This window comes from Lonchura striata, chromosome 2, assembly GCF_050655825.1.
Source record: "Lonchura striata isolate lonStrDom1 chromosome 2, ASM5065582v1, whole genome shotgun sequence".
NCBI lineage: Eukaryota > Metazoa > Chordata > Aves > Passeriformes > Estrildidae > Lonchura > Lonchura striata.
In genome coordinates, this window is record NC_140704.1 from 124408230 (window position 1) to 124421529 (window position 13300).

The 13300-nt window shown below is 37.5% G+C and overlaps 1 protein-coding gene across 38 annotated transcripts in view; it reads right to left on the reverse strand.

The window, feature by feature from the left end:
• EYA1 (EYA transcriptional coactivator and phosphatase 1) overlaps positions 1-13300 on the reverse strand; it is a 152980-nt gene that overhangs the window by 64972 nt on the left and 74708 nt on the right. For 23 of the 38 annotated variants that reach the window (XM_085572233.1, XM_085572231.1, XM_085572232.1 and 20 more), the window contains 2 exons: positions 12851-12978; positions 1869-1949 (listed from right to left, as the gene is read on the reverse strand). In XM_085572233.1, the coding sequence (XP_085428359.1) occupies positions 1869-1949; positions 12851-12978 (209 nt within the window). Of the gene's footprint in view, positions 1-1868; positions 1950-10964; positions 11028-12850; positions 12979-13300 lie in introns of all 38 variants that reach the window. The other 15 variants (XM_085572224.1, XM_085572225.1, XM_085572221.1 and 12 more) reach the window with 1 other exon arrangement.

Here is a 13300-nt window from a genome sequence, read left to right on the forward strand (position 1 = left end):
CACCAAGGAGAAAAGAAAGCATACAGAAGTGTAAATATACACACCAAAGATAAATATTATTTTTCCTAATAGAATTTCAGAGTATTAACAAGATTTTAATTAAATTCAAATATCATTGATACCTTAGATAGAAAATACTATTTTATGAGGAACTATACAGGAATTCTTAACATTAAAATCTTGATTGCAAATCTCAAATACTAAATTGCCCCTTTGTACAATTCCTGAGTCATAGTTTATTCTTTGGTTGCACACAGGCAACATTTTCAATGCAAACAACCCATTTCCTAATGGAAACATTTCTCTTCATATTTTCAAAGGATTGTTGATATCTCAAGTGCAACATTTTATTAACTTTTAGAATTTTTAAGACCTACACTTTATGAAGGAGCTTTATGCGTGCCTCGATTGAAAACATATGGCCCGCTTCAGAGCACGTGCCTCTTTTAAAAAAAAAATTCCTAATACAGACTAAGCATTACCTTATACACTTCTAGTTTCTTCTACCTTATCTGCTGTCTGAAATGCTTTCAGCCCTTCAAATCAGTATTGCAGAAGGATGCCCAAGGTGCAGATGCAGTTAGTGAAGCAGGTAAGCGGAGGAGGCTGCGCGAGCTGCTCCCCGAGCAGCCCCAGCAGCGCTGCTGACACGGAGCCTCCCCCAGCACAGCTCACTTCTGTCAGCATTTCTGGGTGCTGCTCAGAGTGTGGCAGCTCTGCTGGCCTCCTCTGCTCAGGACCATATTCCTGGGAGCCCTTCCCTCTCTGGTTACTGTCTGGGTGTCACTTCTCCTCTAGGTCCCAAGGTGGGCTTGGGAGCCTTTGCCAGGAAAGGGTCAGCAGCAGGTTATGAGACTACTGTAAGATCAGACAGCCCGAGAAAAAACAGGCCTTATTGCTAAGTACTTGGAAATAAACAAGGCACACATAATTACCCCTCACCAGCTACCCCCTTCCTGGCCAGCTACAGTGAAAATCCATCATCTTTACACTCTGGGTGGGAAGCAGGGACCCTCTTTCTGTGCCTTCTGCATCCGATAATTTTTCTTTTCTGTGGCCTGTGAGGCTGCAGATATGCCAAATGTTACACTCCAGCCTTTACTCAGATCACCACAGATGTATGTAGCTACAATATTTATTTCTTTCAGAGAATTAAAATACCTTAGAAACCTTTCTTTGGGCTTTCAGGCTTGATGCTTTCAAACTCAACCGCCTTTACAGAAAATGGAGGCTGTGACAAGACCAGGAAAGGGCTGGCTACCAGGAGTCTGACTGGTTGTCAAATTTTGCTACTACTGAAATACAATCCCACAATATATTATTAGATTCTTTTCAGATTTGATTTGCACAATAAAACCAAAATGCTAGAAACACCACAATTAGTCCACATGTGTGCAAAACACCTTAGGTTGTTCTCACAGTGTTTGTATCTTGTATGTCAGAAGCATTTGGCTTCTTCTAAGAAAAGAAGCCTGACAAAAGAATGAATACTTTGGTAATAATAAATTACATTAAGTGAAGAAGACCTACCCCTCAATTAGAATAATAATCACAGAGGCATGTATGTTTTCTCACAGAAAATAAAAAGTAATTACTCTGGGCCAGAATACTCCCCAGTGAGACTCCCACTGAAGACTTCAATGGACATTAATAAGCCTGATACTGTAATGCTCCTTACTTGGTGAAAACGCCTGTCGACTTAGACTAAAATGAACAGAAATAGGCATAAGATGGAAAGTACAAAAGGCTTTTTAGGAGAGGTGCACAGGTTTAGATCACAGGGAATAAGAAAATAATAAATGAAAAAAATGCTGAGCTTAAAACTTTTTCTTATTATTTTCTTAAAACTTTTTTCTTATATTCCTTACCTGATCCTGAGAAATTGTCTAAAGACCCGTCTGTGGCAGTAGTAGTAGCAATCTCACTGCTGTTCATTGGTTCTGTTTTAACTATAGAAATATAAACAGAAGATATTCTATATGCTCCTAATATTCTTGCAGGCGCATGCACACACACTCACTACAAACACAAAGTCAATAAAGCAAAAATCTGCCAAAAATGTTCTAAATCATGGCTATCGATATTTTGCATTTTATGTACCCGTGTATACAAACAGTGCAAAATATTGGCAGCTATGATTTACACATAAATATAAGATGATCAAGAGGGTTATTCCTGTCCCCAAGGAATAAGAGCCACTGTAACAAACCAGAAGTCCCCATGCAACTCTCTGCACCTGTCCTGATTCCTCTTAATCCTACAGACCCAACAATAAGGATCCACATTTAGATCAGGTCACCCAGCATTTACAGGCTTGAAAAACAGCAAATTGAATGAGACAAAAGAGAAAATATTTTTTAAATGGTTTTTGCTGAGGACTGTTCAAATTTTGTTTCCAATTAAATACTTTTTCAGAGGAAAATTAAGGATTTGTGATGAATTAAAACACTTTTCTTGTGGTGGATTTCTCCTCTCAAAATGAAAACCAACTTTATACTCAACAACCCTGAATAAAAAAAGAGGACACAGTCTTCATCAAATATTTCAAAGAATGCTTTTACACTTTATCCCTCTGTATCCACAAAGTAACATGGCCGTTTGAGAGTAGAAAAGGAAGAGACCAAGAGATTATTGCCTGGCTCATGCTGATTCATAATCAATAATCAATTAATGACTTTCAATAAAACCTCAAGTAAATAAACAATTTATCTTTCTTTCAGTCCAGTGCAAAGTCTGTAATGTTAAGATCAGGACAGTATCCTGATCCAAAGAGCAAGGATGGGGCTGACTTGGCATGGATACAAAATAGGCACCAATAGTTCCTAGTTTGTCATCTACACATGTGTGTTCAGGAATTACAACCATCACTAGCACTAGCACTTTGGTACCAACTCTGAAAAGCGTGAGGCAGAAGGACCTCTTTTCATAAAAGACCTTTCCTTTCATTGCCAGTCCACATTCTTATTTCTGCATGTTTTATATCCTTCACCAAGCTTCCTCCATGGGATTTGTAAGAAATCTCTCAAGATTTTACTAATCGTTCAGTATTTTCTTTTGACTCTCATGCAGGATTTCTGCCTGCTAACTTGGGAGGTCAAAGCTTAGCTGCACACAAAGAAATTCTTTATTCTGAGGGTGGTGAGACACAGGAACAGGTTGCCCAGAGGAGCTGTGGCTCCCCCATCACTTGAAATGTTAAAGGACAGGTTAGATTAGCCTCTGAGCACCTATTTGGATCTTTGTTCAAGATATCATTTTCTGACAAACATCATCAAAATCTAATTTCTGTTTCTATGACTAATAAGCAAACTGTTGCACTTCTGTGCAACATAGTTTTAAACTGAATGCTGTTTACTACACATAGTATTTTTGAAAATACAGGAAAACATATGAAATACAGTGCAGTGCCATCTTCATGGGAAAGTTGCTGACTGAGGTTCTCAACATTTTTTCATAAAAACTTTATGTCATCTCTCAGGAGATGTTTTATCTCCTGACTACAAAAAAAAAAAAAAAAAAAAAAAAAAAGGATATAAGACAGGATGTTCCTATTACTCCTGGATCCCTGGATCTGGATACCCATTACTTGGGTGATAATAAATATGCCCTAGAATGATGTTTTTAGAAACAACCACAACCTTAATGAACCTTTGTGTCACAGATAGTTGGGAATTTAATGAAGATGAATAGGTACTGAAAAACTCTCTATTCCCCAAGCACTTTAATTAAAATGCCTGAAAATTACTGCATATTTCCTTCTATCAGTCTAAGAATATTTAAGAGGATGAAATCTTGCTATACAAAGAAATAAAATGAGAAGAATAGCCATGGGTTTACCTATTGCAAATATTTACATACTCTTACTGCAAAGGAAGGTCTCTTGTTTGTCCAAGACAAAACTGACTGGCCATGGAGCATATTTTACACCAGAATCACAGGGAAGAACTGCAAAGGCACTGCCTAAGAATTCAAGTCTCACAGCCTATCCCAGCAGCATGAGTCATCCATATCTATGATGAGAGACATATGGAGCTGTCCAAGGAAGCCAGGCTTTGGGCGGGCACAGATCTGGCCCTACCACATGCTGCTTAAGGGTGCCCTGGAGTTCAGCTCTTCACATTTTCCATAACAATTAACATTTCTGGGACATGTCCTAAGCTTTCACAGGATGACACTGGGAAATGAGTGGGAATATTGCCACATCTAGACAACACACATTGAAAGATTGCCAGTAACAGCCAACACCATGCTCAGATGTGGCAGAAACTGTGGAAAGTGACACAGGAAAGTTCTCATTTCTGCTGCTCTATTATCAAAACTGACCTTTACAGAGATGCAGAATCATCAGAGTTGAATTATAAGGACAGACTTTGATTTAGCAATGTACTACTAAGTTTTAGTGCCACCCAAACCACTCATGTAATAGATTATCAAAAAGAAGTTCAAGAAGCAGACTAATGTCTTCCTAATCTGTTGTTATTTAAAATTAGTGATTTAGATTTGGTTTATATATCAAGGAGCTTAACCAACTATATCAACAAAGAGATTTTTTTCCCCTTATTTTTTGTTCCTAGTCATTTGTGAGATTCTAGAAAGACCTAAAAAGAAACTATGTAAGAAAACACATGGAACAGTAGAAAATACAGGAGTAGCAGATAATAGCACACATGCTAGCTTGGAGAAATAAAGCAAAAAAATTCAGAGATGTCACAACTGCTGGTCCAATGTTATATAGACCGTTAAGATTTTTCTTCTAAAGAAAGTCAGAGATTGTGAGTGCAATGTTCCCTGTTTTGTCAGCTGTATAGCAAAAGGTGGTTTAAAACTACTTACATGGCAGTTTCTGAACTCTATTGAGAGAGAGAACTTCAGACCAGAACCCACAAGTTTGTGTGGTTCATTGACCAAGTAACAACTTTCTGAGTTCACAGTTTGTCATGGAGTTCCTGGTATACATAAAGAGTAACACCCAGTAAATAGTGTTATGAGGAATGAGATGCTAGCTATTTTAAATATGGATTTTGAGACCTAATATTTGGCTACTCCTAGCACAGAAATTCTAGGAATACTTCATAAAGATTTCAAGCATGCAAAAAGAAAGATTTTAAAATATCTTTTTAAAATTGCTTTTATTACAATAAATACATATAAGACTTGCTCTACTGAACTCATCTTTGTTAACAGCTATGCCGTATATATTAAATTAGAATTAAAATATTGCAAACATGCCTGAAAGGTATAAAATAAGTTTTAATTTTGCAGTTTTAGGATTGAATTAACACTACGATGCTATATTCTTTGCAATTTACAAAAAATTGGGCAAAAATAAATTATTCTTGGCTGACAGCTCTCTGTGTTCATGGGCTATAAGACTCACAAAGTGTGGTAGTTTGTTTATAGACATACATTCTCTTGCCCTGTTTTGGCTGGCATCTTCAAATAATAGTAGTAACTAAACACCATGTAAATCTTGATAAAGTACTTTATGTATAATCAGTTGCTATTCACACACTGTTTTGCTTGACATCGTCCTGTTTCTGTACTCACTATAGAAGCCCAAAGTTCACCTAGAACATAAAGATAATTTTTTCTAATAACAAGACAAAAATTCTAATTTGAATCTCTAAACTGATTATATATTTGATTATTTTATTCAAACAGCCCTTTGTTTGTAGTGAAGAATCTTGCAATTATAAAAAGGTCACAGATTACTACTCAATTATACTAATTCATATCCCAGATATTATTGTCTCTTTCTAAAACAGATTATCAATTCATCAGCTTCTGACCATGAAGCCTGATAAACTTACTTGTTAGTGCTCCTCAAAGAAGATAACTCTCCCTGAATCTCATTGCCTGGAAACTACCAGAAGGTAATTTCCAGCCTAAATTTTTGTATGGTTTTCAAAAAAAAGTCCCTGCACAAAGCAGCACATTCTAGTTCAAGCCCAGACTGTTCCCTGCTTTCCCCTCCTCTGATGTGAGAGGCTTCAAAACTCCTCCAATAATTGGCCTGTGATTAACACTTAGGTTTTACCACATACACCCCCAAGACCCTCATCTTCCTCTTATGTTATGAATTTCAGTTTAAAGAGTTTTAACATCCTTGTATCTCCTCATCTAGCAATAAAAACCTTAAATTTACAAAGAAATGGTGTCATTGCTACAGTGCAAAATCAGAAAGAAAATTCAAAAACATATGGATAGAGACAAAGGTGGAAAGTATTTGTAGCTGCTAAGGAAGATTCAACTTAGATATTTATCTGACAAGTACAGTTATGGGTTAAAATTCACTGCAACTGGGAGATGAGAGCATTTGAGTCAAACTAAGGCTCTTATCCTTTAACGCTCACATTATACCAAATGTTTGTATCTCTCTCCTGCAAATGGAGGCAGCATGTATCCCAAGCCAATCCTTTTACAAGTGTCATGGACTATCATATTTCCTTTTATACTTTCCTCTTTTCAGTTGGGAATCTGACTATGCACATGTTTAACAACTTGCAGTGTACCCAAACAGTATTCATATTCTTTAACCAAAGCCAGACAAAATGACCACAGGTCATCACAGGCCCAGTCATTATAGGAAAAGAAGGTTGTCTTCACTACCTTCTGGGAATATGGAGGTCTACATGTGAACAAGAGAGCAGCATGGAGAAGTCAAACCTGCTCTGCCACTTAGGTGTACAAGATACACAAGACTATCTCATGAAGACAGAAGCACAATGACAAAGCAGGTGGGACTTTTCATAAATGGGAACCCATATGTTCTACATTTGGCCAGTGTCTGAGCTCCAGGACTGACAGACTTAAAGCCAAATTCACCTGGACAAAGAGACAAGTGGTAGCTTCTGTTCCCCTCCAGCTAGCACCAGCAGCAGCAAATTCCCTAGCTCCTGTCACCATGTTTCATCGAACATGGTGACACAGGTTCACTCACTGACCAGGGGTCAAAGGACTCAGCTAACCCAAAAGTGCAACCAAGTTCCATGCTTTTTTATCTACCTGGCAAAATCCATCAGAAGATTGTAAGGTACAAATGCTAAATCATCAAGCCACAAGTCTGAAGTTGCTAAGGCTCTTCAAATACTACCCTATTAAGGTGTGATCTTTGACTGAGATGTTCTACTTCTGTACCTTCTGCAGGTGCACAGTGGCAGCTGGGCCTGGATTTCCTTCTCATCTGTATTACTGGCCATACGACACTTCATATGACATTTTTGTATGGAATCACACAATTGTACACACACGTGCATAACAGGCTGGTCCCACAGGAAAGACACCACCCCTAGAATGATGTGTTGTTGGCTAGTTTTGAGAAAAGAAGTGGACATCCTCACAGGCCCTTGAAACCCCACAGCCTGTGCACAATCACTGTGCAGGTGGAGTTCTGGGGTCCTTGGAAACACTCAGAGGGTGCTCTCACACTACCACACTTCATCCACTGTCTGAAACAGCATGTGTTGTGAACATCTATATGAGAAGCTTTCAAAATAAATGATATTAAAATAATGGTGTTTCTAAGATTTTCCTTTTTTTTTTTTTTAAGTAATTTGTCATTTGGAGTATTTTGTTTACCCCAAATGCCCGTGGGAACCAGTATTGCTATTAACTTCTCATTTAAGGAGGTCCTTTCTTAAAGGAAAGACTCACCAAGGAAACTGAAATAGAGACTCTTTCAAAAATGGATGCACATACATATAGAAAAGACAGTAAGTAAATAAATATTTATTAGCCAGTCTCCTCCCCAGGACCTTGCAACAGGAGTTGCTCGACTGAGTCAGCAGAGAAGTGGACAAGTAATTTCACTGGCCAAGTGCCTATGAAAGAGGAATAATGGAGCATTATGCTACATGTGCTCAGGATAGAAAGACTCTTGGTGAAGCAGGAAAATAAAAGCACAGGTAAGACAGAGTCTGGAAGGAAGCCAGTGTAACACAGCAAGGAAAAAAAAGATGAAGAGGAGGAAAGAAAGGATAGTCCAAGTCAGCCCCTTGCCTTCACATAAATAAGCTGCACCTGATTTTTATCCTCCAGAAGTGACATCAGGTGGGAGATTCTTACTAGCCCCTAGAGACCCCCAGCTTGCTTTTTGGAGCCCAGGAGCTCTGCAGGTTTTGCCTCTGGCCAAACAATGGTTCTCTTGCACTCTTCTGGGATAAGTAGAGAAACAGCATCCACAGCTCTTGATGCTAGTACCTGACTAGAAGGCAAATATTACATCTACCTTTAGTATGCTATTATTTCAGGATGTCTAATTATGGAGGTATCAATTACAAGTTTCATACCATCAAGCTCCTTAGTGCAAACACAAGTGTAAAACTTTCAGCATACATAATTAGCAGGAACTCCAGAAATGAGTAATTAAAAGGTACTGGAATTCAACTAGAATCACCAGAAGAAGCATATTTTTGTCTGATTATTATCACCTACCACAATTTTGCATCCCAAAGCACACAAAAAACCAAAAAATCTAAAAGAAAATAGGAATAAATTAAAAATCATTCACTGCCAATGTGAATTGCTTAATTGCAATAATGAAAGATTATTTGGAGTGTGAGAAAGCATGCTAGAATTTAAAGAAATATAATTTATAGAAATATAATTTACTTTGAGAAATCTACATCACATGCCATAACAACAACCAGATCTACCCTCTCTATAGATTTTAACATCTTACTCCCCCATTACTTTAGGAAATACTGAGAACCATTTTTTCTCCATTCTGTAATACTGCAAGTTGACAGCAAACATACCACATAGTGCTGCCTTTTGAAACCCCCAAAGATGGATTTATGTTCACCAGACTTAAAACAACCTTTTTAATGGCCACAAATCAGATAGTCTCGTAGTGGAGAGCTTTGACTGCCTTTGTGTCAGATCTCATTCTCATGTTGCAGCAGGTACTTAAAGAGTGAGAATAATTTTTTTCCAAAGGATTTTTGATGTCCAACTCCCTTTGAAGCCTCCCTTCCTATGTATCTTTGAAAATCTGATCTTCAATTTGTTATCCATTTTCCCTTCCCACTTGATATGACAATGCCTTCCCTCCTTCCTCCTTAAACACTCAAATAAAAGGGCAGTAGCAGGTCTGTACTGCTTAAATGAATGAAGAGTAGTTGCTCAGAAAATAAGAGCTCCTTCTCCCAGTCCTCATCTATTCTTTTCCATTCCAGTTGCATAAAACATCATCATGATGGGCCACAGGCTTCTGTTTCTCACTCTATGCCATGCATCAGATTTGATTTACATTCTTAAGATAAAAGTAAAGATCACCGTAGGCAGAAACTGGATGCAGTTGTCTGCCATGGAAAACACATTTCCTACTCCTTTCAAGTTTACTGATTACTCACGGCCCTTCCCCTCTAAAGGGTATCTACCAAAGTGGGCACTGTGTTGGAAAAGCCACCAGCTGTCTGATAAAACTTAATGAATGGCAATTTTATGAGCTTCTGTTGTTATTGTTCCTTTAACTCCTTCAGTATCAACCCACCATGGCAATTCACTGACAAAGGAAGATTAGAGATAAGGCAAAACTATGAACATTTTGATCCCTGCTCCAATAATTTTTTTAAGAGGTTTTCTTTGGCAAGTTATACAAGGCCATAATTTTTATAGTGTCCAGCGCCTGCTACGATAAATACACTTAAAGAGAACACAAAAACCTCAAATACTGTAGTATTCATATAGTCAGCATCACCTTGGCACACTAGGCCTGATTTTTCTGGGTGCCTTTAGCCAGACATTTTAGTCCTCTGCATTTGATCCTGGGAAATTTCTGTCTGGTCAAGGTCTGTAATTTCCTTGTTACTTCCTCATCAGTGAAGACCATGCTGCCTGGCCAAGAGAAGAATTTTACTCTCTCAAGGTGAGATTAAGCACACAAAGAGTTATTATATATAAGCTGCATGTAGAGATTAAATTCAGACTCAATCGTACAACTAAATCCCCATTCAGTGCTTTGAAAACTTTCAGCTAAGTGTGAAGCTAAAAATATTAGCTAACAAAGTGAGCTATCTTCCAACCACATCCTCTTGCAGAAAAACATCAATAGAAGACAAGTCTGAAAATAAGCCTTAGAGGAATTAATGAACATTTGTTTGAAATGCAGCCATTTCACTTTGGGACATGTATTTTTTTTTCTTTCTTCTTTCTTCTTCCCCTCCCCTCATTTAGTGAACATATCCTGTGCTTCAGGGTATGGAAACCTGTCAAAATCACACCCATAGTCAAATCAAATTTAACATATCTTTACAAGATATTTATAACATGCAAATACCTAGAGGCCCAGCTTCTTGGCCACATGAAGACCTCTTATGATAGAGAAGGAAGGATATTTCATGTTAGTGAGAATGTGTCCATGGTAGACCAGAAGCTGGTTTCAAATATTACATTTGACATGTGAAGATTCAGCAACCCACATCCCCACTCCATGTGCAACAAACAAGCAAACCAGACTGCAGCATCTAGAAAGAGGTGTTCAGCAAGCCCTTACAACCACATCCTTACAATCAGCCACTTATGTCTCAGCAGGATTCTGCCTCAAGAATCCCAGAAAAAATAATTTTACTTCACCCTTCATTAAAAAAAAAATGAAACTTTTGTTTCATTCACTCCACTCCTTCTTAAGTCTCTTTAGCAGCTCAAGGATCCTAACAAAACCTTTTCTCAAGAGAAAACAGATTAGCAGTAGAAATTCCACCTTCAGAATCTTAGGCATCTGCTTCACTTGTAAATTTTGTCTCTTGGCACACATCTCATTCAGAAATAAATTATTCTGTTAGTTTTTTTGAAAAACTTTTCCTTCTTTGTCACTTAAGAGCAATCAGAGACAGGACTTTTCAAATTAGAGAGCTCAGAGCAGAACCGCCAAGCACAAGCTGTCTCTCAGGACACTTTTGGAACAACATCCGAAATTGCATGCTGAGTGCCCACGCCTGCTGCGCCCACTGCAGCACCCAAACCTGTGGGGCTCTGTGTGCTAGGGCTGAGCAACCAGTCTGCAGTGCTGAGGAGGGTCATGTCACCTGAGGGAAAAGGGCAAACAAAAGAAAACCGTTTGGCTTTATCTCAGGAGGCAAACATCTATTGCAAGTTAGAGCTTTCTGGGTAGAATTCACTCAATATTCTTTTAAACTGGAAAGTTCTAATGTCAGACAAATAAGTTACCATGGTTTAATTGACTTCCTTCAATAAACTCTGATACCTACCTAGAAGCTGAGATATTATTTCCAAAATTATTTTCCACCTGAGGTCAGTGCATTAATAGATATAGCATATACCTAATTTCCTGATGAAGAAATATTAAGCATTTCTCAAAGTGGATGCACACAGCACTACATGTCAAACAAAAACTCAAGTCAGATGATGAACATCTTTCAGTGTTTCAAGGAACACCCTCTATTTTTTTTTTATATGAAGAACCTTCAAGTTATATAGAAAGTAGAAAAGCTCATGAAGTTTACAATAAAGGCTTCTGTGAGCTAGAGGAATTTTAATTTGAAAGAGCAATTTTATTCTGTATCAAAAGTGGTATATACTTGTTAATATGATATAAAAATAGAATAACATACTTGTCTATTTTAAAGGAAGAAGATTCATTTACGGACAGAAAATATTTTCATGCTTAAACTCCATGAGCACAGTAAATACTTTATTTATCCTTTAAAAAGTTTTGGGTTTTTTTGTTTTTGTTTTTTTTTCCAAAGTACTTAATATTTGATTGAAGCAATACTTTTACAGCAATAGCAAAAAGTAAATTACACACAAGCCTGGCACAAGTCCCTGTTAATCTGATAACCTATAAACTGTCCCCACTACCAAGGACTCCAATTACAATGAATAACAAAAATATTTGGGGAATTGAGGGGGGGGCAACATCTGTTTGACTGACATGTGCCTTTCCTGAAAAAATGTGATCCATGTCCATAATCCTGAAGAGTTTGACAGCATTACTACAACCCAGTCCTTAGGAAAAAAAGGCATATCTTTGCTACAACAGTTGTAGCAGTTTACCTATGCATTTATACTGAAGACCTGAATACTGAATCTCCACGACTGTCTTTTCTAGTAATGTATTAAGTCTCTGTTCACACAGCCAGTTAAATATCATGTATGATCTTTCCCACTATTGACACAGAAATGCTACAGGAAAGAGCATTTTTTGCTGCTTGTTGCACAAACCCTTCTGTATTTCATTATATGTATTATTATATGTATTATAGATGTATTATATTACTGGCAAAGCTGTTAGGTTGTTCTGTTGTTAGTATTCTACTGAGAACAAACATAACTTATCAACTGCCTGACTGCTTCTTGAGAAATAGGTATCAGTTTACTCCATTGAATTACTACACCTGTTTGAATTTTGGCCACTCCATCCGAGCAGCAAGCTAGCCTGAGGAACTTTCAACACTTAGTTTTATTAGCCTATTTGACAAAATTCTCAAAGCCTTAGGAGGTTACAAAAAAGTGAGAACATAAAGAAATACCAAAATAGTAAAAAAAGACTGAAAAATTACATTTTGTACTATGGCAATTGTAAACAACTACTTTTCTCTCATCATTAAACTTCCTTTTCCGTTTCTGGACTTGTTTTTTTTTTAAATTTAAGCTCTGCTCATACTACCTGCTTAGTCCATTCTAACTCCATGAAAGAAACAAAAACCTGTCATGAAAACTATTGCTGAAACTTGATAATAGTAACTACTGATAAACATTGAGCATTGCCTTTATATACCATATGAATAAACACAGAACACCTAAAACAGTAATACATTATGTAAGAACACCAAAGCAAAAAAGGAGAAAAAAGAAATTAAAAAAAATGGGAAAAAAAAGTCTGGCTCACCTTCTGTGCCATTGGGTGTCATGGAATTATTATTTATATGTGAGTTATCAAGTTTTGGACCACTGGGGGATTCACTACTACCACTTAGTCGTCTGTGTGGGCTGGCTAGATCCTGCATTTCCATAGACCTGAAAACAAGATGCAACTTGTTTTAGTGACATAAGTCAACATGAATTACAGAGAAACTGCCTTTATGAGATGCAGCCTGCTATTTATCAACATCCCAGAAACACTTAGTAAAAAATTAACTACTTTTCCCTACTTGATCTTTTCCCGTGCTTAACTCATGTTGTAGCCCCACACAGGAGTGGCCAGCTACCGGAATTATTTTCGCAGCTTGTAACTAAATAAAACTTAGATCCAAGCACGGCACTTTCAAAATTGATGTAATCTCATATTTTTAAAATATGTACAAAGATGGAACCACCAACATATGAAGACATATATTCG